The sequence below is a fragment of the Chionomys nivalis genome, chromosome 7 (assembly GCF_950005125.1).
Source record: "Chionomys nivalis chromosome 7, mChiNiv1.1, whole genome shotgun sequence".
NCBI lineage: Eukaryota > Metazoa > Chordata > Mammalia > Rodentia > Cricetidae > Chionomys > Chionomys nivalis.
This window is the reverse complement of record NC_080092.1, coordinates 32525223-32548785: the sequence shown is the minus strand read 5'-3', so window position 1 is coordinate 32548785 and position 23563 is coordinate 32525223. Positions and strand designations below refer to the sequence as shown.

The window sequence follows — 23563 nt, the reverse complement described above, 5'->3', positions numbered from 1 at the left end:
TCTGGAGAAGCTAAAACCCTCAACTGCTAACTCTGGAGCCAGCAGCTTCCTCCCATTCACAGTGCTGAATATACAACCAAAGTTACCACACCCTGGATGGGTCACGATGGTGAAAAAAGCAGGAGGTAGAGCTTACAAGAAGAGACTCTTTTGTCTTAACAAAGGATCCTGAGGTCAGGCTAGGTCCTACTCTTACTCCATGGTGTATAAGACAGTGATATTTTCTTTTTTTTTAATCTTTATTTATTTATTATGTATACAATATTATGTCTGTATGTATGCCTGCAGGCCAGAAGAGGGCACCAGACCTCGTTACAGATGGTTGTGAGCCACCATGTGGTTGCTGGGAATTGAACTCAGGACCTTTGGAAGAGCAGGCAATGCTCTTAAGCTCTGAGCTATCTCTCCAGCCCCAAGACAGGGATATTTTCTTTTTTTTTGTTTTGTTTTTTTTGTTTTTTTTTTTGTTTGTTTGTTTTGTTTTGTTTTTCGAGACAGGGTTTCTCTGGTTTTGGAGCCTGTCCTGGAACTAGCTCTTGTAGACGAGGCTGGTCTCAAACTCACAGAGATCCGCCTGCCTCTGCCCCCCCCCCGAGTGCTGGGATTAAAGGCGTGCGCCACCACCGCCTGGACAGGGATATTTTCATCTGTGCCCTAGGAGACACTGTTATACAGACAGCTTTGGGCTCTGTTTAGGGAGGAGGAAAAATGTAAAGAGAAAAGAACGAGGCTCAATGGTCATGGGGCAGGTTTGTTTTGGAATAAACCTGAGAAGGCCTCTTATCAGATCAGAGAAGGTAGGAGAAAGAGAACTTTTCTTACAGGTGGGGAATTTTATCAGCACTGAGGATCAAGACTGGCAGAGGCTTTGAGATCTGGTTTGGTCAGGCAGAGTTAATGGCTAAACTAGAATGTGCAGGAATTATGTTAGTAATGTTAACTTTAGAAAATTGAAACTTTTTTACAAGCGGAGACTGATCATGCTGAACAGTATGGGAGGGGGACATGGACTGACAGACGGGATGAAATGGAGTTGCCCCCGAGTTCTGCCTCTCAAGGATGAGTGTAGCCAAAGATGGACCCACAAACCTCACCATCTGCCAGGCACCAAGCAGGTAACACAGACTTATTGAATGTCTTATTCTGGGAATGGAACAAAACTATAGGTTTGTCAGGGGAACTGAAATGATGGAGGAACATGTATATTTTAAAATCATATCTGGACCGGGCCAGTGGTGGCCCACGCCTTTACTCCCAGCAGTCAGGAGGCAGAGGCAGGTAGATCTCTGTGAGTTAGAGGCCAGCCTGGTCTACAGAGCCAGTTCTAGGACAGGCTGCAAAGCTACACAGAGAAACCCTATCTTGGAAAAAAAAATATTCATACCTGGGAAACCAGGCCCAAGAACTTATTGGCCATATCGAACCAAGAAAAGGGTGTAATTCCCTGGACCCCATAAATTGACAGACACCTTAATCTAAGATAGCATGGCCTACCAACCCGGCACCCAGCGTGAGCAGAGGACCAACCATCAGAAAGCACCAGTCTGACCCTGGAGCTTCAGGCCAGCTTGAGCACTGCTGCCCACTGAACTGTATGCTGGGCCTGAACACACACACACACAATTTTCTGGTCCAACCTGTTTCCATTCCTACCTACATTCCATCCTGAAGCCTGTCTTTCAGCCAGGACCCTCCCTTAGATCACAGCAGCAGCTTCAACCCAGGGTTGGTCTCCGCTTCCTCTTCTACACAGATTCCATTGACATTTCTCTCCACCCACCTCTATAGCCCTTTGCACTCTGCTGTAGCCTCTTTAACTTGCATTCACTCAAAAAAACATGTTACAGTACCTAAAGAAAGCTAAATTTACTGTGTGCAGTGTGCTAGGAGAATTAAGATTGGAATCAAAGAATCTGGGTTAGCCTCAGCCAGATTTCCAACTAGGCAGGATTGTCTGAGACACTTCTGCCACAGAAACCACCAAGCCTTGTAAAGATACAGAGGATGAATCACTTCCCAGGTCTTCAGATTCATCTGCATTACTTCTGGGGGAGGTTTCATTCTTTAAGATGTGAGTGGATCTTCCGGTGGTCAGTGAACTTGAGCCTGGCCCTGTGTAGGGCTCAACCACACGCTTCTCATTCTGCTGCTTGCTGAAACGAAGATAATGACCTAGACAACGTGAACCTTTGTCTCTGTGCCCTGGAGCGCACGGACACTCGGCTGGACTTCTCTATGTTGTTCCAACGGAAGTATCTGTGCTGCCAAAGGGAGTACAACAGATAATCTCTCAGGGCAGCCATCTAGCCACTACCACCAGTGTGTTACCACCAGGAAACATAGTCTAAGTTGTCCAATCTATCAATGATTCGAGAAAAGACTAGAATCCAGAGATTTAGGTGAAATTATTTGATCTCTACCACAACTTTTCTTTCTTTCTTTTTTTTTTTTTTTTTTTTTTTGATTTTCGAGACAGGGTTTCTCCGTAGCTTTTGGTTCCTGTCCTGGAACTAGCTCTTCTAGACCAGGCTGGCCTGGAACTCACAGAAATCCACCTGCCTCTGCCTCCCGAGTGCTGGGATTAAAGGCGTGCGCCACCACCGCCCGGCCTCAACTTTTCATTTTTATTTTACTTTTTGAGACAGGCTCTTACTGTGTAGCTCTGGCTGGACCAGAACTGGCTATATAAATTAGGCTGGTCTTGAATTCACCAAGTTTCACCTGCCTCTGCTTCCCAAAAACTGGGATTAAAGGTGTGTGCCACCACGCCTGACCTGAAACTTTCCAGCAATTTTAAATACTGGCAGTTCTGGAGTTTAATGTGGTCCATGTCCTTGTTTTTGCAAATTGTTAAATTCTATTGACATTTTCATCTCAATCTGGCTAAATCCCTTCCTTTTCCTGTTAAGAAAACAGGCTGAATAACACATATATGTTTGGTGACTTATCCAGGCCAAAGTTGAAAAGCAGAGACAATAATCATAAGGGAGACTGTGTGCTATGTTATTGTGAAATCTTATTTAATAATGAGGTTGGTTCAATCCTATAACACTTAATTAATAGCAAAAACCAGATCTCATTTCCAGTCTACCACTGTGGATCTCGCCTGACAAGTTGTCATTCATATTCATTGATTTAAAAGCAAAGAGCATGTGCAATCGCGCACACACACTTCTGACTCACAGCAGCCCTTTTCGGGCCTGTTCTGAAGAATGCTGCAGAAAAATAATAAAGCCAAAAATATTGGACATCAGTTGGCAAAGTGAGGCACATGTGTATTCCTAGTACTCAGGAGGCAGAGGCGGGAGGATCACCGTAAATTCAAGGCCAGCTAGTGCTACAGCACTGAGTTCTAGGCCCTGAATACTGGGATTAAAGTATTGGGATTAAAAATTGAGATTCTGACTGGGAATGTAACTCAGTTGGTAGAGTAAATGTCTAGCAGGGTGTTAAATGCTCTCAAGATGGACTTGAGAGATGGAAGCAGGAAGATCACAAATTCAATGTCCCTGTTGGTTGTGTGTGTGCTGGGGGTGGAACGCAGCTCAGTGGTAGAGATCTTGATTAGCATGTGTGAGTCTAAGGTTCAATTACCAGAACTGCCCCGACTCCCCGCCCCCCCCCAAAAAAAAACAACCCATAGTCAAGCACACATTGCTTGACAGGGTTTCTCTGTGTAGCCCTGGCTATTCTGGAACTCGCTCTGTAGACCGGGCTAGCCTCAAACTCAGAGATCTGCCTGCCTCTGCTTCCCAAGTGCTGGAATTAAAAGCAGGCACCACACTGCCCAGCTCCAAGGCCTATTTTGAGGCCAGCCTGGGCAAAAAGAAGGCTTGTCTGGGAAACAACATCAACAACAAATAAAACTCCAGCAGTGACACTGTGTCTCTCAAATGGAAAAAAAGTAGTCATGAAATGAAAGTTCCGAAGAGGAAGTGGTGTCACAAGGACCAAGGGGGTTGCCAGACCGCTAAACTAAGGCGAATTCCAAGTCCTAGGAAGCAGAAAGTTCAAAAGGAACTTTCAGGTACTCCCGGCTGGGGATCACCGGCGTTTCTGAGGAGTCGTACTTTCCCGGAGCGATATTCCAGGAGAGCAAGCCCAGGCGAGCAGGAAAAGAGAGGGAGGGAAGCGGCCGCGGGGAGCAGCGCGAGGCCGCCAGAAAGGCCAGCAGCGGGTCACGTGACCGGCCAACATGGCCGCCCGCGGAGAGTGCCGCCGGGCGGGGCACGAGTCGGAGCCGGAGCAGGAGCCGGGGCCGCAGCCGGGGCCCGAGGCAGACCGAGAGTCGGGGGAAGAGTTCGAGATCGTGGACCGGAGCCAGCTGCCGAGCCACGGCGAGCTGCGGAGCGCGGCGCGGCCCCGAGCGGCTGACGGTTGGTCGGCGCCCATCCTGACGCTAGCGCGCAGAGCCACCGGGAACCTGTCGGCCAGCTGCGGGAGCGCGCTGCGCGCGGCCGCGGGGCTCGGAGACGGCGCTGGCGGCGGCGGTGGGGAGCGCGCAGGTAGGCCGGGGTCCCGCGGGCTGGGGCTGCTACAGGGCTAGGGGAGCCCGAGAGTTGGACGAGCTGCCCGGCCGACCTGTTCCGCGGGGGGCGGGGTTCTGTCTATGGTCCGACCCAGCGGAAGAAGCGCGAGACAGGGTGGCTGCGGCCGGGGACTGCCCTCCCACCTTGTGTTTGTCTTTGTGAACCCCAGAGCGGCGGCATCGTGACCACGAATTGACTTAAAATAAGAGGATTCAATGAGAGAGAGGCTCAGGCGGAAAGTCACCTGTGTTTATGTTTTGCATACTTGAGAAACGAAGTCTGTTGTTGGTCCCCTGTTAACAGACCGGCCGCTAGCCAGTTGTGCACCTGCGACTGAGGTTGACACCGTATTCCAAAGTTGGTTAGAGCGGCGAGTCAGAGTCAGGAGGTTTTAGTTCCCTTTATACACCGCCACTAACCGCCCTGTGGGACGTGAACAAGCCATCACCCCTCCTACTCGCATTTCCCAACCTATGAAATGAGGATTTTTTTTCTTTTTAATCAACTACCTTGTAAAGCCCAGTTTAGCTCTTAAGAGCTAGACTAGAATTTCAGCATACCAGTAAAAACAAATGATTATTTTATTTTTGACTTCTGGGCATGGTGATGCAGGTGCATACTGCCCGCACAGTGTGTTACTGCACTCGGTGCTGTGCTAATTTTAATGCAGTGGTATGTGTGTTTCTAGACCTACCTAAAAATACAGTATAAAAGATAGCCATGGTTTCAGGCGTTGTGTTGCTCTACTTTAATCCTGGCACTGGGGAGGCAAAGGCAGGTGGATCTCTGTGAGTTAGAGACCCGCCTGCTCTACATAGTGAGCCCCTATATCAAAATAAATAATAAATAATGATGCTTCACCATGCAGTCTTCAAGTTGCTGTGATAGAATGAGTGTTAACTTTAAATGCCTGAGTCTTCATGTGTACAGTAGACTTTGTTACCTGGAGTTTATTTTAAAGCAAACAAACAAACAAAAAACCACACTTCTTTCCTTGGTAATATATATTAACCTTGATTTACTACTGTAACTTTTCTGCTTCATAACCTTTACTTTTTTGTGTGAATATGGGTTCAGATGTGTTCGTGCTGTTTGTGCACTTGAAGACCAGAGGTCCATGTTGGGTATCTTCCTCAACTATTTAATCCACCTTATTTTTGAGACAAGGTCTCTCACTAAACCTGGAGCTCACCAATTGGCCACACTGTCCAGGGAGACCCTCCAGGCTCTGCCAGCACTGGGAATACTAGCAGATGCCACCATGCCCGTTGTTTAAGGCTGGGCCACTAAAGTCAGGGAATGCTAGCGGATGTGCCATGCCCAGTGTTGAACGCTTGGGCCCCGAAGTCAGGTCTTCATGCTTGCAAGGCAACCCCTTCTTCACCTATCCAACCCTGTTTTTTACTTTTTATTACCTTGCGCACCCTGGCTTATCTGTGGAGGTCAGTTCTCTCCTACTGTGTGGGTAGACCTCAGATCACCAGCCTTGACAACAAGAGCCTTTCCCCTGTGAGCCACCTCATCAGCCCTGGTTTTTTGTTTTGTTGTTGTTTGATTCTTTTTTTTTTTTTTTTTTTGGTTTTTCGAGACAGGGTTTCTCTGTAGCTTTGGAGCCTGTCCTGGAACTAGCTCTTGTAGACCAGGCTGGCCTCGAACTCACAGAGATCCGCCTGCCTCTGCCTCCCGAGTGCTGGGATTAAAGGCGTGCACCACCACCGCCTGGCTTGTTGTTTGATTCTTATAACAACAGCTTAGAACACACATTATATACCTAATCAAAAATATTTTATTTCTTTATATTAATATCTTATCATTTGTCTATTTAAAGTTGTTTTGGTTTTAGTTCTTACTTAAGCCTTTGGGTAAGAGCAAAGATAAATAGAGAACAGACCACAGTGCCCAAAGTCTCAGGAAGCTTGGTGAGGATAGATAGGGGCTGGTTAATGAATTCAGAGTAGAACTGGGTAGGAGGAATGGTTTCTGGAGTTCTGCAGCATAGTTGGAATAGCTAATGTCTGCAACAACTGTTAAATATTTTCTAACACTTAATGGAGAGGTTTTAAATGTTCCCCACACAGACAAAGGGAAGCTGAGGTTATAGCTGTGCCAGTCTCCCTGATGATCATTACAAACACACATAAACTTAAATGTGCACAATCGCTGTTGCAATTTAAAATATAAACATAGGTCGGCAGGATGGCTCAGTAGGTAAAAGTGCTTACCTCCAAGTTCAATGGCCTGAGTTAAATCCCCAGGATCCACGTGGTAGAAGGAGAGAACGGACTCTTACAAGTTGATCTCCGTTCACTGTGTGTGTGCCGTGGCATACACACAAACCCCCTCAATGTATATATGGGCGTGTGTGTGTGTGTGTGTGTGTGTGTGTGTATTTTAACTAAGATACATTAGCTTAGGCCTCAAAGGTCAGGATCATAACTATCACTCTTCTACCTCCTTGTCTTGTCCCACTGGAAAATCTTCAGGAAACAGTGCACAAGGAGCTGTATCACTTGTGTTCATTATGCCTTTTTCTAGAATATGCCCCCCCACCCTATGGGTAACATTTGTTAATCCCACGGAACGAGAGTAAAGACCATTACCCTAATTCGTTATTCAAATTATGCAAGCTTTATTTTCTGTCAGACAGGGCTATTTCCCTAAAGTCGGGTTTAAGAAAATAGCATCAAACATAGGAGAGGATGGGGTTTATATTAGCCCCAAAATTGTAAGGCTAGAGGTTTTCCAAAGGTTTTTGTTTATATAGGAATTTGGCAGAAGACCTCAAGATTATTTGGCAGAATATCCTATCTTATCAGAGTGGAGGTCAGGGTATAGGGTGTGGAATGTGTCAAATTCCAGACAATGGCTCAAGACGTGGTCAATCGCATTTTCACAGAAAACAAGAATGAACTTAATTTGACCTTGTAACAAGATGGTTTTTAATCTTAAAATGGAATCAGGCCAGTCCATCACATGTCACAGTTAACTGTAGTTAAATGTGGAAGGCGTACATACTACAATAATGATAAAAAGCATAATATAAAGAGTGCATAAGCCAGTAACCATGATTTCTCTGTACCAGATTTCTGTGAGGATGCTTGAATGTGTGGGCTGTACTCTGTACCTCTAGCAGTACAGCAGGTTTGTTTACAGGGCTGTCCATGGTGCGTGAGGAATGCAGTTTTACAAGTGTTGTTTTTTTTATTTCTGCTGCACAGCAGCCTCACCTGATCCTGCTGACTGTCTCCAGAGCGGCCTCAGCCACCTCGCTGCTGGCCAGGGGAGTCTTCTCATCCCGCCGGGGAGACAAACGTTTTATCTAGTCTCCATCCTTTTATTTTGCCAAAAAAAAAAAAAATTCAGGATCCAGATGCTGGGGTAAAAGCCTGCTAGCTCAGAGAGGCAGAGAAAACAGCTGGGTGATCTTTCTCCTCTGCAGTCGTCCCAAAAAGAGACCCTCGCAGCCAGGCAGTGGTGGCGCACGCCTTTAATCCCAGCACTTGGGAGGCAGAAGCAGGCGGATCTCTTTGAGGTCGAGGGCAGGCAGATCTCTGTGAGTTCGAGACCAGCCTGGTCAGAAACCTTGTCTCGAAAAAAACCAAAAGAGAGAGAGAGAGACCCTCACCTGCTCTGCCTAAAAACAAACCTCCTCCAACCAGATATCCCTCCCTTCTTCTTTTGTGCCTCTCTTTCTCCAACCTCTCAACTTTCTCTCATATTCTTTGGTTACTTCCAATCAACTGGTTGCTTACTCTCAACCTATTGCTGATTTTATTTAATGCAATCTCAGTGTTCACAGTGTGATCAAATATCCTGCAACACAACTGCAGGGTCACAGGCGCTGGGAGTTCTTCTGTCCCCTTGTGACCTTGTCCTTGATCGCCATCGACTGAAGCCTTGTTGTACAGGTCACACTGTCCACTGACAGATAAATCATGCCTGGGCCCCAGACTCGTAACAAGTGCGTACCTGGAAAGGCCCTGTTTTCCTTTACTGCAATGACGTAAAGCGTAGACAACATGTAACAGTGTGCTTACTGAATGCCACACTAGTGTTAGAGCTGTATTCATACCATCCCCCCTTAACTCCAGCTCCACAGTAGCTGGGACGGTGATAGGGCTGGCTTAGTGGGTGTGGATTCAATGCAGCCACTGGGACCAAAGGGCAAAGTTTACAGAACCTGCTTGGAGTTGATGATGATTTTTTTCAGTGAGCTGTCATGCCTCACTCCTGTAATCCTAGCACTAGCGAGACTGAGGCAGGAGAATTACTGTAAGTTTGACGATAGCTTAACCTACATAGTGAGACTCCTATCATTCCCATCCCCCCCAAAATAAATTATACAGTAATACTTTTCATTGAATTTGTGTGGGAGGAATTACTTAATTGTGTGTGTGTGTGTGTGTGTGTGTGTGTGTGTGCATGCACACATACCTGGGTAAATTTATGTTCACACCATAAGTGTAGGTACTTGTAGAGGCCAGAAGAGGGCACAAGATCCCCTGGAGCTGGAGTGAGGCTCCTTTTTTTTTGAATTTTCGAGACAGGGTTTCTCCGTAGGTTCCTGGCCTGGAACTAGCTCTTGTAGACCAGGCTGTGGAGTGAGGCTCCTTATGCTGGGATCATCTTAGGGTTTTTTTTTTTTTTTAAGATTATTTATTTATTTAGTATTCTGCCTGTAGACCAGAAGAGGTCACCAAATCTCATTATAGGTGGTTGTAAGCCACCACGTGGTTGCTGGGAATTGAACTCAGGATCTCTGAAAGAACAGTCAGTGCTCTTAGCTGCTGAGCCATCTCTCCAGCCCCTGGAATCATCTTTAAGACCAGCACACACTCTTAATGAACTGGACCAGCTCTCCAGCTCTGAATGAAGTGTGTTTTATGATGAAGTGGCCGGTGAAAGGATAAAAAGGAAAGGAGAAGTGGGCGCCTTTGGTGGCCCCTGCCAAGGTATTGCCACTAAGTAAAACTCCAGGTGCAACAGAGTTAGTGCAAGAGGTTTACTGGGGGAGGAAGAGAGCGAAAGGCTGTCTCCGAGTGTGGATGAGAGAGGCAAACAGAACGTGGAAGAGGAGGGGCAAGAGACAAGAGAAGCAAGAGAGGTGTAAGAGAGAGAAGTGTGCCTGACGGATGCTTTTAAGGGGTGCACTTGTCACTTAGCTGACGGTGGAAAGACAGGCTGCAGTCACGGTGGGAACTAACACTGGGGCCGGGGAGCATGGCAGGGCACTTGGAGCCAAACTCATGTGGGATCCCTGTCTGCCTTCTCAAAAACTTTGAAACTTCTCCCTCACACTCCTCAACTCCACTGTAACCATGAGTGGGCAGGAAGAGCAGGGACAAAGCCCCTCTGAGTCCTCTGCATTTCAGGGCAGGGTGGACTCACAGCACACTAGTCAAGCCGCAGAGGAGGAGACTGTCACCCATCAGTGAAGCTTCTCTCTAGGAAAGGAAGATTGACATGGCACTTTGGTCCTGGCCCAGATTTATGTGGGCTTTATGAATTGTTTGGGGGACCCAGGTGATAGTTACCCATCCATTTTTATTACATTTTATTTATTGAGAGAGAGAGAGAGAGAGAGAGAGAGAGAGCGCTGCATGTGGAAGTCAGAGGACAGCTTTCAGGATTGTTTGCTCCTTCCATCTTGTGGGTTGGTTACTGAGCTCAGGCGGTAAGACCTGGCAGCTCACACCTTTACCCACAAAGCCATCCTGCTGGTCCTGCTATCCCACCCTTTAAAAGGGAAACTTGAACCCAGACCATATTTCTCTCAAGCCTATGCTCCGCTTCCAGTCACAGCACAAGGCTACCTCTCTCTTTAGGTGACGTCTTCTGTAAAGTGTCATAATGTCGGGTTTTGAAATTAGGCAATTCAATGAAAGTATTAAGTAATAACAGTCACAGAATGTGGCAAAATATGAGCATGGCTTCTTAAGGGTCACAGTTGAAGGAACTGCTAGTTTGGGTGTACGTATCTCCACAGGTCAGCCATGTTTAAACCATCAGCTCATAAGCCACACACTCTACCAAAGGCTAGGAGAAACAGGGACAAGACAGTGGCCAGCACTTCAGGCCAGGCTCCCCGATACCCTCTCTGTGGCAATATTGCCCCGGGTGCTCAGTGGTAGAAGTTGAATGGTAGCCGAACTTTTTTTTTTAAGATTTATTTTATCCCAGCACTCGGGAGGCAGAGGCAGGCGGATCTCTGTGAGTTCGAGGCCAGCCTGGTCTACAGAGCTAGTTCCAGGACAGGCTCCAAAACCACAGAGAAACCCTGTCTCGAAAAACCAAAAAAAAAAAAAAAAAAAAAGATTTATTTTATTTATTATGTATACAGTGTTCTGCCTGCACACCAGAAGAGGGCACCAGATCTCATTATAGATGGTTGTGAGCCACCATGTGGTTGGTGGAATTTGAACTCAGGACCTCTGGAAAAGCAACCAGTGCTCTCAACCTCTGAGTCATCTCTCCAGCCTGGTAGCAGAACAACATTAAAGGAAGGAAGGAGTTGGGTGGTGGTGGCACACGCCTTTAATCCCAGCACTCAGGGGGCAGAGGTGGGCTGATCTCTGTGAGTTCGAGACCAGCCTGGTCTACAAGAGCTAGTTCCAGGACAGGCTCCACAGAGAAACCCTGTCTTGGAAAAAAAAAGGAAGGATAAGAAAAATTACTGTGGGATGCTGTGGGTGCTTTGAATATTTCTTTTACAATATCCCACATGGGCTCATAGTTGGGAGTTTTTACACATGCTTGTGTGCATGAGTACTCATATGTACTGTTAAATCTTTGCACACAGCTCTCCTTTCCCAACAACCCTGTTTTCACACACACTGGATATACAGAAAGGCACCGCTTGCATCTTAGAGCGAGTTGTCTGAAGGAATAACAGCGCCTATGGGGGAGGGGGGGCGGTCTTTAATTCACACTTACTTAGATTGGGCTGGGTGGAGTCTTAGCTCTTCACAGGGCCGGGGCAAGAGGCGAGCTGAGCCAAGTGCTGAAAGCTAGACGAGGTAGCATAGCGGCAAACACTCTGGAAGAAGTTATCCCGTGTCTGTCTCCTCAGGTCATGGTGTGAACAGCTGTTTGGTTTTCTTTGCTTTTTGAGACAGAGTCTCATTTAGTCCAATCTGGCCTCAAACTTGCTATGTAGACAAGACTAGTTTTGAGCCTCTGACCGCCCACCTCCACCTCCCACACGCTGGGATTCAGGAACACGCTGCCACACCCATCTTCCTGCACCAAGGGACAAGATTAAAGGGTGGAACACACCACGGGGAGACCTCTTCACCCTGCAGCTAGTACTCCTGTGGGGGCTTTTAGTTTGGAGTCTACTTGTTTTTTTTTTATGTATATATTTTTTTATGGTTTATTTAACTTTATTTTATGTGCATTGGTGTGAAGGTGTCAAACTGGATCTTCACACAGTTGTGAGCTGCCATGTGGGTGCTGGGAATTGAACCCGGGTCCTCTGGAAGAACAGTCAGTGCTCTTAACCACTGAGCCTTCTCTCCAGCCCCTCTACTTTTTAAAAGATTTGTTTTTATATTTTTAATTTTGTGTGTATGGGCGAAGGGTATGAGCAGGTGCCTACAGAGTCCAGGAAACAGGGCAGGATGCCCTGGAGCTGGACTTACAGGCGGTGGTAAGGTCTGGGTTCTCTGAAAGAGCAGTACATGTTCATAACCACAGAGCCATCTCTCTCCAGTCCTGGAGTCTAAACTTTTCAAACTCTAGCATGTCGTTTTCGTGGGCTTAAGCGAACATTTTTTAAGCACTTGTTCTAGCTGTCCCATACCAACTGTAGACGGACTCTAAACTCTGCAAACAAAATGACAAGACGAATATAGTAGAAATGAATGTACTTCTAACGAACTTTTTTAAATGGGTGCAAAACATAGAATGGCCACACGTCGTGGACAAAGGCGCGGGGTCTAGAAAGGAAGGGAGGGCGCTTTCCTGAAGGCACGCATAGTAGGATATAAGGACATCCCGAATCCGGGTGAAGCAAGTGTCTTTCCTACTCGGTCTAAGGTCAGACAGTAAAAAATGGCTGTCCTCCTCTGTGGCTGGCTCTGAGCTGGCTTTATCCAATAGGAGTAGTCGAGGGCGGGGCTGCTTCCTCTGTTTGCCTTCTAGCTTGGGGGCAAAGCAGCTTAGACTTTGCGTCCTCTCATTGGTCAGGGAAGAAACCAATCGCGGCGAGTCTTGCTAGAGTCATAGCTCTAGCAACGCGAGGAAGCATCAGTCTCTGATTCCACACAAAGCCCAGGTGGATGCTTAGGCGCTGTGGCCAACAGAGATGGACTGCGATTTGACTGGATATCCTCCCGCCAGTGCGTCCTCACCCTGAGCAAGCCCCTGGTCCTCTGCCGCGCCACTGACCCCTCTCACCTTCACACCCCTCTCAGCCCACTAACGAATCTGTCCTTGCTTGTGCCCGCAGCTTCCAAGGGCCAGATGATGGAGGAGCGTGCCAACCTGATGCACATGATGAAGCTCAGCATTAAGGTCTTACTCCAGTCTGCCCTTAGCCTGGGACGCAGTCTGGATGCAGACCACGCCCCCCTGCAGCAGTTCTTTGTAGTGATGGAGCATTGCCTCAAACATGGGCTGAAAGGTGAGCCTGGGGGCGTTCAGGAGCATAGAAATTTGGGCTAAGTCTTTGCTCTCGCTAGTCCCCAGCATTGTGGTAGGTGTAGAGAGGAGAGGTGCGCACAAAACAGACAGGTTCCATGTGATCTAGAGCAGTGCTGTCCAGTGCAAATGGCACTGCCAGCCGCAGAAACCGTTCTTAGTTCTCTGGTTGGCACTTTCTAATAGTAAGGCTTAAAATCTGCCGTGTTCTACATTGCCAGCACATGGCATTCCAGTCCCTAGGCTGCACGAGCCACACTACAGGTGCACCATTAGTAAGACCTGTGGCCGTCGGTGGCCATGGGGAACATAGTTTCAAAGGCCAAGACGGTGACAGAAACACAGAATTACAAAATGTTACTAGTTCAGGGAAACAAAACAAGTAAAATGATAGGGAATGAAGTCAGGGTATTTCAGACGCACGAAGGAAAGTTCTTTCTGCAGGCTTGACTTGTGAGCTGAGACTTAAGGACGAGAGAACCCTGCAGAGATTTGGGTCCACAACATTCCTTGCACAAGAGACAAAAAGAAATAGATGCAAAGGTGCAAATGTCCTGAGTGAGATCAACCTTGGCTTGAGGCAGATGCCTGGTAACCAGGAAGTGTGGGATGAAAGAATGGGAGATGAGACCTGGGAAACAGGGAGGGCTGGATCCTACAGGCCCTTAAGAGGTCATGACAGGAGCTGTATTTTCTTCTAAGTGAGTTTGGAGGCGTTTGAGGAGGAAATGTGACTTAGTTTGCATCTTAAAAAAAAAAAAGAAAAGAAAAATACTTCGCCAAATTGAGAACAAATTATAAGGGTAGGGACATGAAGATACTAGGAAAATCAGTTAGGTTATGGTGGCAGTTCGGCAGGGAAGTGGCTGTTACAGTTAGGAGTTGAGCACTGATGCTGCCACCAGGACAGAAGTGGCCAGATTTCGCAGATTTCGGTTCTTAAGCAGCAAGTTCTTGAAGAAAGACCACGATGACAGAGGAAGCTCACTGCCAAAGGAAAGCAGAGCTGATTTGTTCTGTGGCCGCTGTAAGTCCAAAAGTCTGGCTCACAGAATTGAGTGTGGGACTGTATCACACTGCCTGGCTTTTGAAAGAGAGACTATGGGCCCCCGGAAGAAAACTAAGCCCTGTTCTTGTGTCTAACAGTCTTGTTTTTCCTTTTAGTTAAGAAGAGTTTCATTGGCCAAAATAAATCTTTCTTTGGTCCTTTGGAGCTGGTGGAAAAACTTTGCCCCGAAGCATCAGATATAGCTACCAGTGTCAGGAATCTTCCAGAACTAAAGTGAGTAAGTAGTAGTGATAACCGCCTGAACACTTGCTCTTTACTCTCTGCTGTTTGCCTCCCCTCGATTCTCCTCTGATCTGGAACACTCTGGCAGGAACCATACCCAATTTGGGCTCTAATCTAATCCCACCTGTGCTGCACACTATTCACGTGACCTTAAGACTTGAAACTTCCTGGGCCTCACACTCCTGCTCTTCAGGACGAAGACAGCAGTTGCCTCGTGCCACATGGTTCACATAGTTTAAATTTGTTGTTGAGGCTACAGCTATGGCTCAGCAATCAGAGTGCTCGTTGCTCTTGCAGAGGACTGAAGCACCCATGCCAGGTGGAATGTGGGAATCAGGGAAATTGTAGTTGTGTCTCCAGCCCATGATGTATATCTTACATCATATATTTTTTAAATATTTATTTATTATGCATACAATATTCTGTCTGTGTGTATGCCTGCAGGCCAGTAGAGGGCTCCAGACCTCATTACAGATGGTTGTGAGCCACCATGTGGATGCTGGGAATTGAACTCAGGACCTTTGGAAGAGCAGGCAATGCTCTTAACCACTGAGCCATCTCTCCAGCCCCCTTACATCATATTTTAGCACAAACATAAAATTGCATGTATGAGCCCGTGCCTCAAAAATTTTATGATACTCGAACACTTGAAATGCCTGTGGTACAAAATTCAAAAAGTACCTAGCTTGTACAGTGAGCATTCTCTCTGCCCACACGGAACCTCTCTAACCCCAAACTACCATGTAACTTCTCTCTCTCTCTCTCTGAGTGTGTGTATGTGTGTGTGTGTTATCGCCCAGATAATTTGTTTTCTTCTGTATTTGTTGCTGTTATTATGCCTTACCGGTCTGATTCTCTGATTTCCAGGACAGCCGTGGGAAGAGGCAGAGCTTGGCTTTATCTTGCTCTCATGCAAAAGAAGCTGGCAGATTATCTGAAAGTCCTCATAGACAATAAGCATCTCTTAAGGTACTCCACATTGTGTTTGTCTTTTACTCTGTAGTTGCAGCGTAGCCTGTAGATCATTGTGAAATAAAGGAATTGGAATGTTCAGAGCTAAGACTGAAATCATGACTAGTCTTCAGTGCTCTGAGGCTTGGTTTGAAGTGTTTCTCTGTTGAGCCCTGATATCTCAGAAGCATTGTAAATGAGACTCACAGCTTTGAAATTCTGAAGATAATCTCCCAGAATGTTAATACTTATAATTTGGTAACTGGCAGCCCATTCAATTAAGTTTCAATAAAATGATACTTAAATTAAATGATAACAAGAATAAAATATCTTTTGAACTAGGGACATTTCATATCAAGTTTGTAAAGTGTGTATTTCTTAGTATTAGTAAAAACTTAAGGGCTAGAGAGATGAATCAGCAGTTAAGAACACTGGCTACTCTTCCAGGGGTCCTGAGTTCAGTTCCCAGCAACCACATGGTGGCTCAGAACCATCTATAAAGGGATCTAATGCCCTCTTCTTGCCTGCAGGTATATATGCAGATAGAGCATCATACTTGTAAAATAAATAAATCTTTTTGTTGTTGTTGTTGTTTTGGGTTTTTTTGTTTTTCGAGACAGGGTTTCTCTGTTGCTTTGAAGGCTGTCCTGGAACTAGCTCTTGTAGATCAGGCTGGCCTTGAACTCACAGAGATCCACCTGCCTCTGCCTCCCAAGTGCTGGGATTAAAGGCGTGTGCCACCATCACCTGGCTGTAAAATAAAATAAATCTAAAAATTATTTTAAAAAATTAATAGTAGCTATCAATGAAATTTATGACTGACTCATTCTTTATATTTATGACTGTATAAATAATTAGCAATTATAAAAGGGATTTTTTTCTAGACCGAAAATTGATATGGCAGAAATCTCTAGAGTTAATTCTCTTGTTTAGTTCAGATAAAAATACCCTTTGTATCATAGCTTAGACCCAGATTTTTCAGAATTTTCAAATCATGGGGCTGGAGAGATGGCTCAGAGGTTAAGAGCATTGCCTGCTCTTCCAAAGGTCCTGAGTTCAATTCCCAGCAACCACATGGTGGCTCACAACCATCTGTAAGGAGGTCTGGTGCCTTCTTCTGGCCTGCAGGCATACACACAGACAGAATATTGTATACATAATAAATAAATAAATATTAAAAAAAAAAAGAATTTTCAAATCATGATTTATTGTTGAACACAGATTATTTCGATTTTCAGTTTTACTTGTTTTATAAATTTGTTTATTTATTTGGGGGATTATGTATACCATGGCACACATGTACAGGACAGAAAATAAACTAAGGAAGAGTCAGGTTTTTTCTTTTTTTTTTTTTTTTTTTTTTTTTTGGTTTTTCGAGACAGGGTTTCTCTGTGGTTTTGGAGCCTGTCCTGGAACTAGCTCTTGTAGACCAGGCTGGTCTCGAACTCACAGAGATCCGCCTGCCTCTGCCTCCCAAGTACTGGGATTAAAGGCGTGCGCCACCACCGCCCGGCTAGGTTTTTTCTTTTCTTTTCTTCCTTTCTTTCTTTCTTTCTTTCTTTCTTTCTTTCTTTCTTTCTTTTTTTTTTTTTAAATAGAGACAGGATTTCTCTGTATGACCCTAGCTGTTCTGGAACTCACTCTGTAGACCAGGCTGGCCTCAAACTCAAAGATCCTCCTGCCTCTGCCTCCCAAGTACTGGGATTAAAGATGTGCACTACGACACACAGCTAAGTTCTCTCCTTCGGCCCAGTGGGTTCCAGAGATCAACTTGGGTTTTCAGGCTGTTGGCAGGTGCCTTTGTCCACTGTCCCCTCCCAGGCCAGCCCTGGTGACCAGCGTTCCAGATAGTAAGTTTCATCTGCAGAGAGAAGGCAGTGAAGACACAGGGGCACGCAGCAGAATGGCCGGAAGACAGTGGCCAAGAGTAGATGAGAAGGAACGAGATCAAGATCTGAAAGAATCAGATCATAAAGAGAAAGAGCAGGGAGGTGGCTCAGTTTATGAATGCTTATGGTGCAGGCGTGAGGTTCAGGCCCCAGCGCCTACACTGAAAAACTGGACTTGGAGGCTGTTTCATACAGAGAAAAATACCATACATACACAGAGAAAAAATATATAAAATAGAATAAAGGTAGTCGTCTGAGGAACAGCTTCTGAGGCACCTGAGGTTGACCTCTGGCCTGTACACACATATGTGCACGTGCATCCACATACGTGATCTCACACAAACAGTGTACATACGTGAAAGGAAAAGAAAAGGCTTGTTTGGCTCACAGTTTAAGTCCGTAATTGGTCCTCTTGCTTTATGCCTGTGGCAAGGCAGTAGATTGTGAAGGAGGCATGTGGTAGGTAGAATAAAAATTGCTGACTTCCTGGTCACAAAATGAGAAAGAGAAGGCAAAGGTCACACCTCCTTCAGAGCACACCCACAGCAACCTTGCAACTCTCAATTGGCCCCACTTGCATTTTTAACAGCACCAAGCTGGGGAGCAACTTTACCATGTGGGTCTTTGAGAGACACTTAGGATCTAACCATAGCAGAAGAGGAAGCACTTGACATGGTGGGAGGAAACTCCCTGAGAGTCCCTCGCTCCAGGGTAGAGCAGGAAGCCAGGTGGCAAGGCTGCTGGCCGGGGTGAGGGTGCGTGGGAAAGGGACTCCTGAGCAGCCCCTGACCTGTCCGTCTCTTGCAGTGAGTTCTATGAGCCTGAGGCACTAATGATGGAGGAAGAGGGCATGGTGATTGTTGGTCTGCTGGTGGGACTCAATGTTCTGGATGCCAATCTCTGCTTAAAAGGAGAAGACTTGGATTCTCAGGTAATATGGGATTTAGGCTTTGATGGAATGAATCAGACCAGGAATTTTTTACATGAAATCTTTAGACATGTACTGAACCTAAGAAAGGAGCAGAAGGCAAGAGGCCTTTGGTAGAGGTTAGGGCAGATTGCGGTGCTGGGGAGGTGGGAAAGCTGCTGGGGATGTCTCAGGAGAGTGAAGTAGTAGCATGGGCAGATTCAGGGGTGTGGCTCAGTTGGTAGAATGCGTGCATAGCTTGCACAAGTCTTAGGTTCGGTTCCTAACTCCATAAACCAGGCATGGTGGTGCATGCCTGTAATCCTAGCACTCTGGAGTGGAGCCCGGGAGATCAGAAGTTAAAGGTCATAAGGTCATTCTCATTGCATAGCCAAGTGAAAGAGGCTAGTCTGGGATACATGAAACCATGTCTAAAAAAGAAAAGAGAGAGAGAGAGAGAGAGAGAGAGAGAGAGAGAGAGAGAGAAAGGGGGGGGGGAGGGAGGGAACTGGAGAGATGGCTCAGTGGTTAAAAGCACTGGTTGTACTTCCAGAGAACCCAGGTTTAATTCCCAGCACCCACATGGCAGATAACAGCTGTCTAACTCCAGTTACAGAGGAGCCAGCGCCCTCTTCTGGCCTTCACAGGCACTGCATGCATTGGTGCATAGATACACAAGCAGGTTCAACAGAGACATAAATAGATAAACAGATGGATATCTCTGAAAAATATAAATATATACAGTTTTATTCTGGTTTTCAGATTTGTATTTTTATTAGAAGTGAACATTGAATGCTATCAGATGTATTATTTGATTGGCACCTGTTTTAACTCAAACAGAACAGTTAGTGTGTAGCTTTCCCATACAGTACTGTTGCTGTGTTCCATTGTCATTGTGTCATACTCATTTCCTATACCCCTGAATCATGTGCTTCTGCTTAGGAGGAAAACTGTACTGAGTTTCCTATGGGCCTTTGTCTCCTCCCAGGCCTGTGTTCCTCCTAGATGGAGCTGGGGGACGGTCATCCTCCTCTTTGGACGACAGTTTAGTGAAACACGAAGTTGGCTCTTTGCTTGTTTGTTTTGCTCTTTCTTTGAAGGTTTTGTTCCCTTAAAAAAAAAATCATGTGTGTGTATTCCTAAATACATGAATACAACCTGCTCAGTCTGTATAACGTTACTTGTATGTGTGTTTTCAGGGCTGATCATTTAGTATTAGATAAACAATTGGTATGCTTTCTCTGAGGAAGACTTTCTCCAGCTCTCAGCATTCCTTAGTTGCCTGTAGTTCTTTGTGTAGGCTGAAGCCTCGCGGGCTTCCCCCTCCACACACCCCCCATGCACATTAGCCTCACGGGTTTCCGCCTCCACACACACCCCATGCACATTAGCATGTCTGTTGTTGTTGTCTGGTTCAGCTCATGTTTAGGCAGCCATGTTGATGAGACTTCATAAGTATGGCTTCTGACACTCCTAGGAGACACAACCTCACAGCAAACTCCCCGCTTCTCTGACTCTTAAAGTTTTTCTCTCCTCTCTTTCACGATGATCCCTGCGCCTTAGGGCGGGACTTGGATTGTAGATGTGTCCATTGAGACTGGGCTCCACAACTCTGCATTTTGATTGGTTGTGGTTTTCTGTAATTGTCTCCATCTGTTGCAAAGAGAAGTTGTCTTAATGGGGGTGAGGACGGCACTTATCTGTGTGTATAAGGATAAATATTTAGAATGTAAAGTGGTGGTTGTAGGTTCCTCTCAGAGATCCATGACTTCACTAGTCCAGAGTAGTTGGCTAGGTTTCCAGTACCAGGCATGGTTTCCTTCTTGTTGAGTGGTTTTCAGCTAGTTCAGTTGGTTACTGCTGAGGTATCTGTGCCACTACTACATCCTGGTTATTGTTGTGGTTCGTATCAGCCTCTCTTATACCATCCAGGAGCACATGCCCAGTAGCACCACTTACACTGGGTTGGGCCCTCCCACATCAATCATCACTAAAGATAATTCCACACGCTTGCCCACAGAAGCATTTTCTCAATTGTTCCCTCTTATCAAATAAATCTAGCTTGTGTCAACTTGACCCCCCCCCAAAAAAAATGCCAACCTAGACAGGTGTAGAAAGAAGGACTTAGAAGTGTCAGATAAGAGGCTGAAGAGATGGCTCAGCGATTAAGAGCACTGACTGTTCTTCCAGAGGTCCTGAGTTCAATTCCCAGCAACCACATTGGCTTGCAAGGATACATGTGCTGTACACATAAGTAAATAAATCTTAAAGAAGTGTCAGATAAACAAGAGTGTCACTTTAGCCTAGAAATCTAGCATGTGCTCTCTCTCTCCTCTCCCATTTTCTTTCAAATTACTTTGTTCATAAGTGCAGGCAAAACACCAATGCACATAAAATAAAAAAAATAAAATTAAGTTACTTTGGACCCCCAAATCTTTGCTGCTCTTTATAAATACCATGATCCTCCTTTGGATGCATACACAGCAGCGAAGTGAACTTGCGAGCTCAGACTCACAGGTTTGCAGAAGCGAAGACTGCCATGTGTCTGAGCCTGAGACCTTGGTTTCTGTAGGTTGGAGTGATCGACTTTTCCCTCTACCTGAAGGACGTGCAGGATCTGGACAGCGGCAGAGAGTGAGTATTGTGTTGTTCGTAGCTCTTCACCAGCTGGCAAGATGTGGGCTTCGTTTTGCTTTACAGTTTAGCTTTGTTGAGTTAGTTTAACTATAGAGTGAAGCTGGTGGCGTGCGTCCTCGCTGTCTCAGGATTTGTACTCAGAATAGAGCATGCAGGCGAGAGATCTCTACTCATGCCACCTCCTCTGCCCATTCCAGCCTAGCCCCACCCCTCGCCATAGGAAGCTGCTGTGGTCACTTCCTGTGTGTGTGTGTGTGTGTGTGTGTGTGTGTGTCAGAGTTCTGGAGCTGGTACTCTGCACCCACCTTTAGATCCTCAGGCTTGCACAGCAAGTCTTTACCCTCTGAACCATTTCATCGGTCCTTCAGTTTTATTTTGTTTATTTTGCTGAATATCCAGAACACCTTGAGATTCCCTGTTAGTAAAGAATTACAGGAATTATGGAACATCTGTAGTGAATCACACCATTACGTGTTATGTAGACATAAAGAGTAAATTTGAGCTTCTTGTAGACTTTGAGAAATTTGCCTGGAGGATGATGGAATGAGAAAAGTATCATGCCAAGAAATATACGTCCCAGCACTCGGGAGGCAGAGGCAGGCGGATCTCTGTGAGTTCGAGACCAGCCTGGTCTATAAGAGCTAGTTCCAGGACAGGCTCCAAAACCACAGAGAAACCCTGTCTCGAAAAACCAAAAAGAAAAAAAATATATATATATATATATGTATTGCTTTTCTATAAACCAAAAAAGTTCAATATATAGTACGTGAATATATGTACTACATTTATGTTAGCTAGATATGATGGTTATATACCCAAAAAAGGACACTCAACAAGCCATTACTATGGGTTACCTGGGAGAGCTATGTAAAATGAAGACTAGGGAAAAGAAGATAAAACAATCGCAACTGAGAAACAGACCCAGTATGTTTGAATGGCATGAAACGGTAACTACATATGTCAGTGTATGTTTAAAGAGGTCACAGAAGGGCACTGAGATGGCTCAGTGGTAACTACATATGTCAATGTATGTTTAAAGAGGTCACAGAAGGGCACTGAGATGGCTCAGTGGTAACTACATATGTCAATGTATGTTTAAAGAGGTCACAGAAGGGCAGTGAGATGGCTCAGTGGGAACTACATATGTCAATGTATGTTTAAAGAGGTCACAGAAGGGCAGTGAGATGGCTCAGTGGGAACTACATATGTCAATGTATGTTTAAAGAGGTCACAGAAGGGCAGTGAGGTGGCTCAGTGGTAACTACATATGTCAATGTTTGTTTAAAGAGGTCACAGAAGGGCAGTGAGGTGGCTCAGTGGGTAAAGGTGCACACACACATGAACACACACACACATATGTTATTTAAAGAAAGGAAGGGCTGGAGAGACGGCTTAGTGACTAAGAACACTTGTTGCTCTTATAGAACATCTTCAGCAGGTGACTCACAGCTACTTGGAGCTCCAGTGCTAGGAGATCTGACATTCTCTTCTGACATCCACAGATACTTGCATATAGTGCATACACTGACAGACAGGAAAACACATACTTTTTGCATTTTTGAGTCAGGGTTTCTTTGTGTAACAGTCCTAACTGTCCTGGAACTCACGCTGTAGACCAGGCTGGTCTCGAACTCACAGAGATCCACCTACCTCTGACTCCCGAGTGCTGGGATTAAAGGCATGTGCCATCACCACCAGAATAACACAAACATTTTTAAATGATTGGAATTTTAAAAAAAGGAATCAGTTAATCAGAGAGAAAAGCTTGACTGTCAAATAGAGACGACTTTTTTACTCAAACATCCCTGGCCTGCAGATTGCTCTACTGTATTCTGAAAAGTCTTTGTTTCCTTAAGTGTATCCCTTTCTTTCTGTATAGTGGACTGTGTCATCAGCCACTTCTAGAACCGTTGCATGCGGCAGGCAGGTGTGTTCACCATGCACAAAGGCCCATGGCTTTCTGTCCTCCCTGCAGCAGCCCAGGCAGTCTGGGGATTGGAGCCGTCTCTGCAGGGCCCCTGCCGTCAGGGCAGCCCGTCCTCAAGCCCTGCTGCTAGCTCAGTCCAGCCCTGTTTTCTGTTTATTCCATACGTAATTCTGACTGCCTCTTGGTTTCTACAAGAAAGTTGGGGAATCGTTACAAATGGTTTGACATGAGTTCAAGAAGTCCTTCTTTTTGTGTACTCTTTTCACAAGGCACGAAAGAATTACCGATGTCCTTGATCAGAAAAATTACGTGGAAGAACTGAATCGGCACTTAAGGTAAGGCCCGCTCCTCCTCAGCTCCAATTATTGCACTGAGCTCTGCAGGGGATCCACCTTTTAACTGTCATAACTGAGTTTTATCCAAGCAGAGATAAAGCTGTAACCACCCAAGCCACATTCACGTGTCCGACCTGGAAGAGGACGCCTACCTGACGAACAGCTTTGGGCACCTCCTTGACTTTGTTTGTACAGCACAGAGAGGCAGATACACAGGGCAGGCAGCCTCGGGAAAGGAAACTAATAATAGGGAGGGAGGGAGGGAGGGAGGGAGGGAGGGAGGGAGGGAGGGAGGGAGGGAGGGAGGGAGGGAGGGAGGAGAGAGATTTCAGAGTTCTGTTCCCAGTACCCACCTCAGGCCGCTCTCAACTGCCAATTCCAGAGGGAGCTGGCACCTCTGGCCTCTGTTGCACACATGTGCACAGATGTGTGTGTGTGTGTGTGTGTGTGTTTTAAA

The 23563-nt window shown here is 46.0% G+C and overlaps 1 protein-coding gene across 2 annotated transcripts in view; it reads left to right on the top strand.

Moving 5' to 3' along the window:
- Positions 1 to 3984: 3984 nt before the first annotated feature.
- Rufy1 (RUN and FYVE domain containing 1) overlaps positions 3985 to 23563 on the top strand; it is a 51501-nt gene continuing 31922 nt past the window's right edge. For both annotated transcript variants that reach the window (XR_009057405.1, XM_057774780.1), the window contains exons 1-7: positions 3985 to 4505; positions 12979 to 13152; positions 14334 to 14451; positions 15328 to 15429; positions 18108 to 18231; positions 20780 to 20841; positions 23041 to 23106. Coding sequence is in view for 1 of the 2 variants with exons in the window: in XM_057774780.1 (XP_057630763.1) it covers positions 4196 to 4505; positions 12979 to 13152; positions 14334 to 14451; positions 15328 to 15429; positions 18108 to 18231; positions 20780 to 20841; positions 23041 to 23106 (956 nt within the window). In the remaining variant the exon portion in view is untranslated. The remainder of the gene's footprint in view (positions 4506 to 12978; positions 13153 to 14333; positions 14452 to 15327; positions 15430 to 18107; positions 18232 to 20779; positions 20842 to 23040; positions 23107 to 23563) is intronic.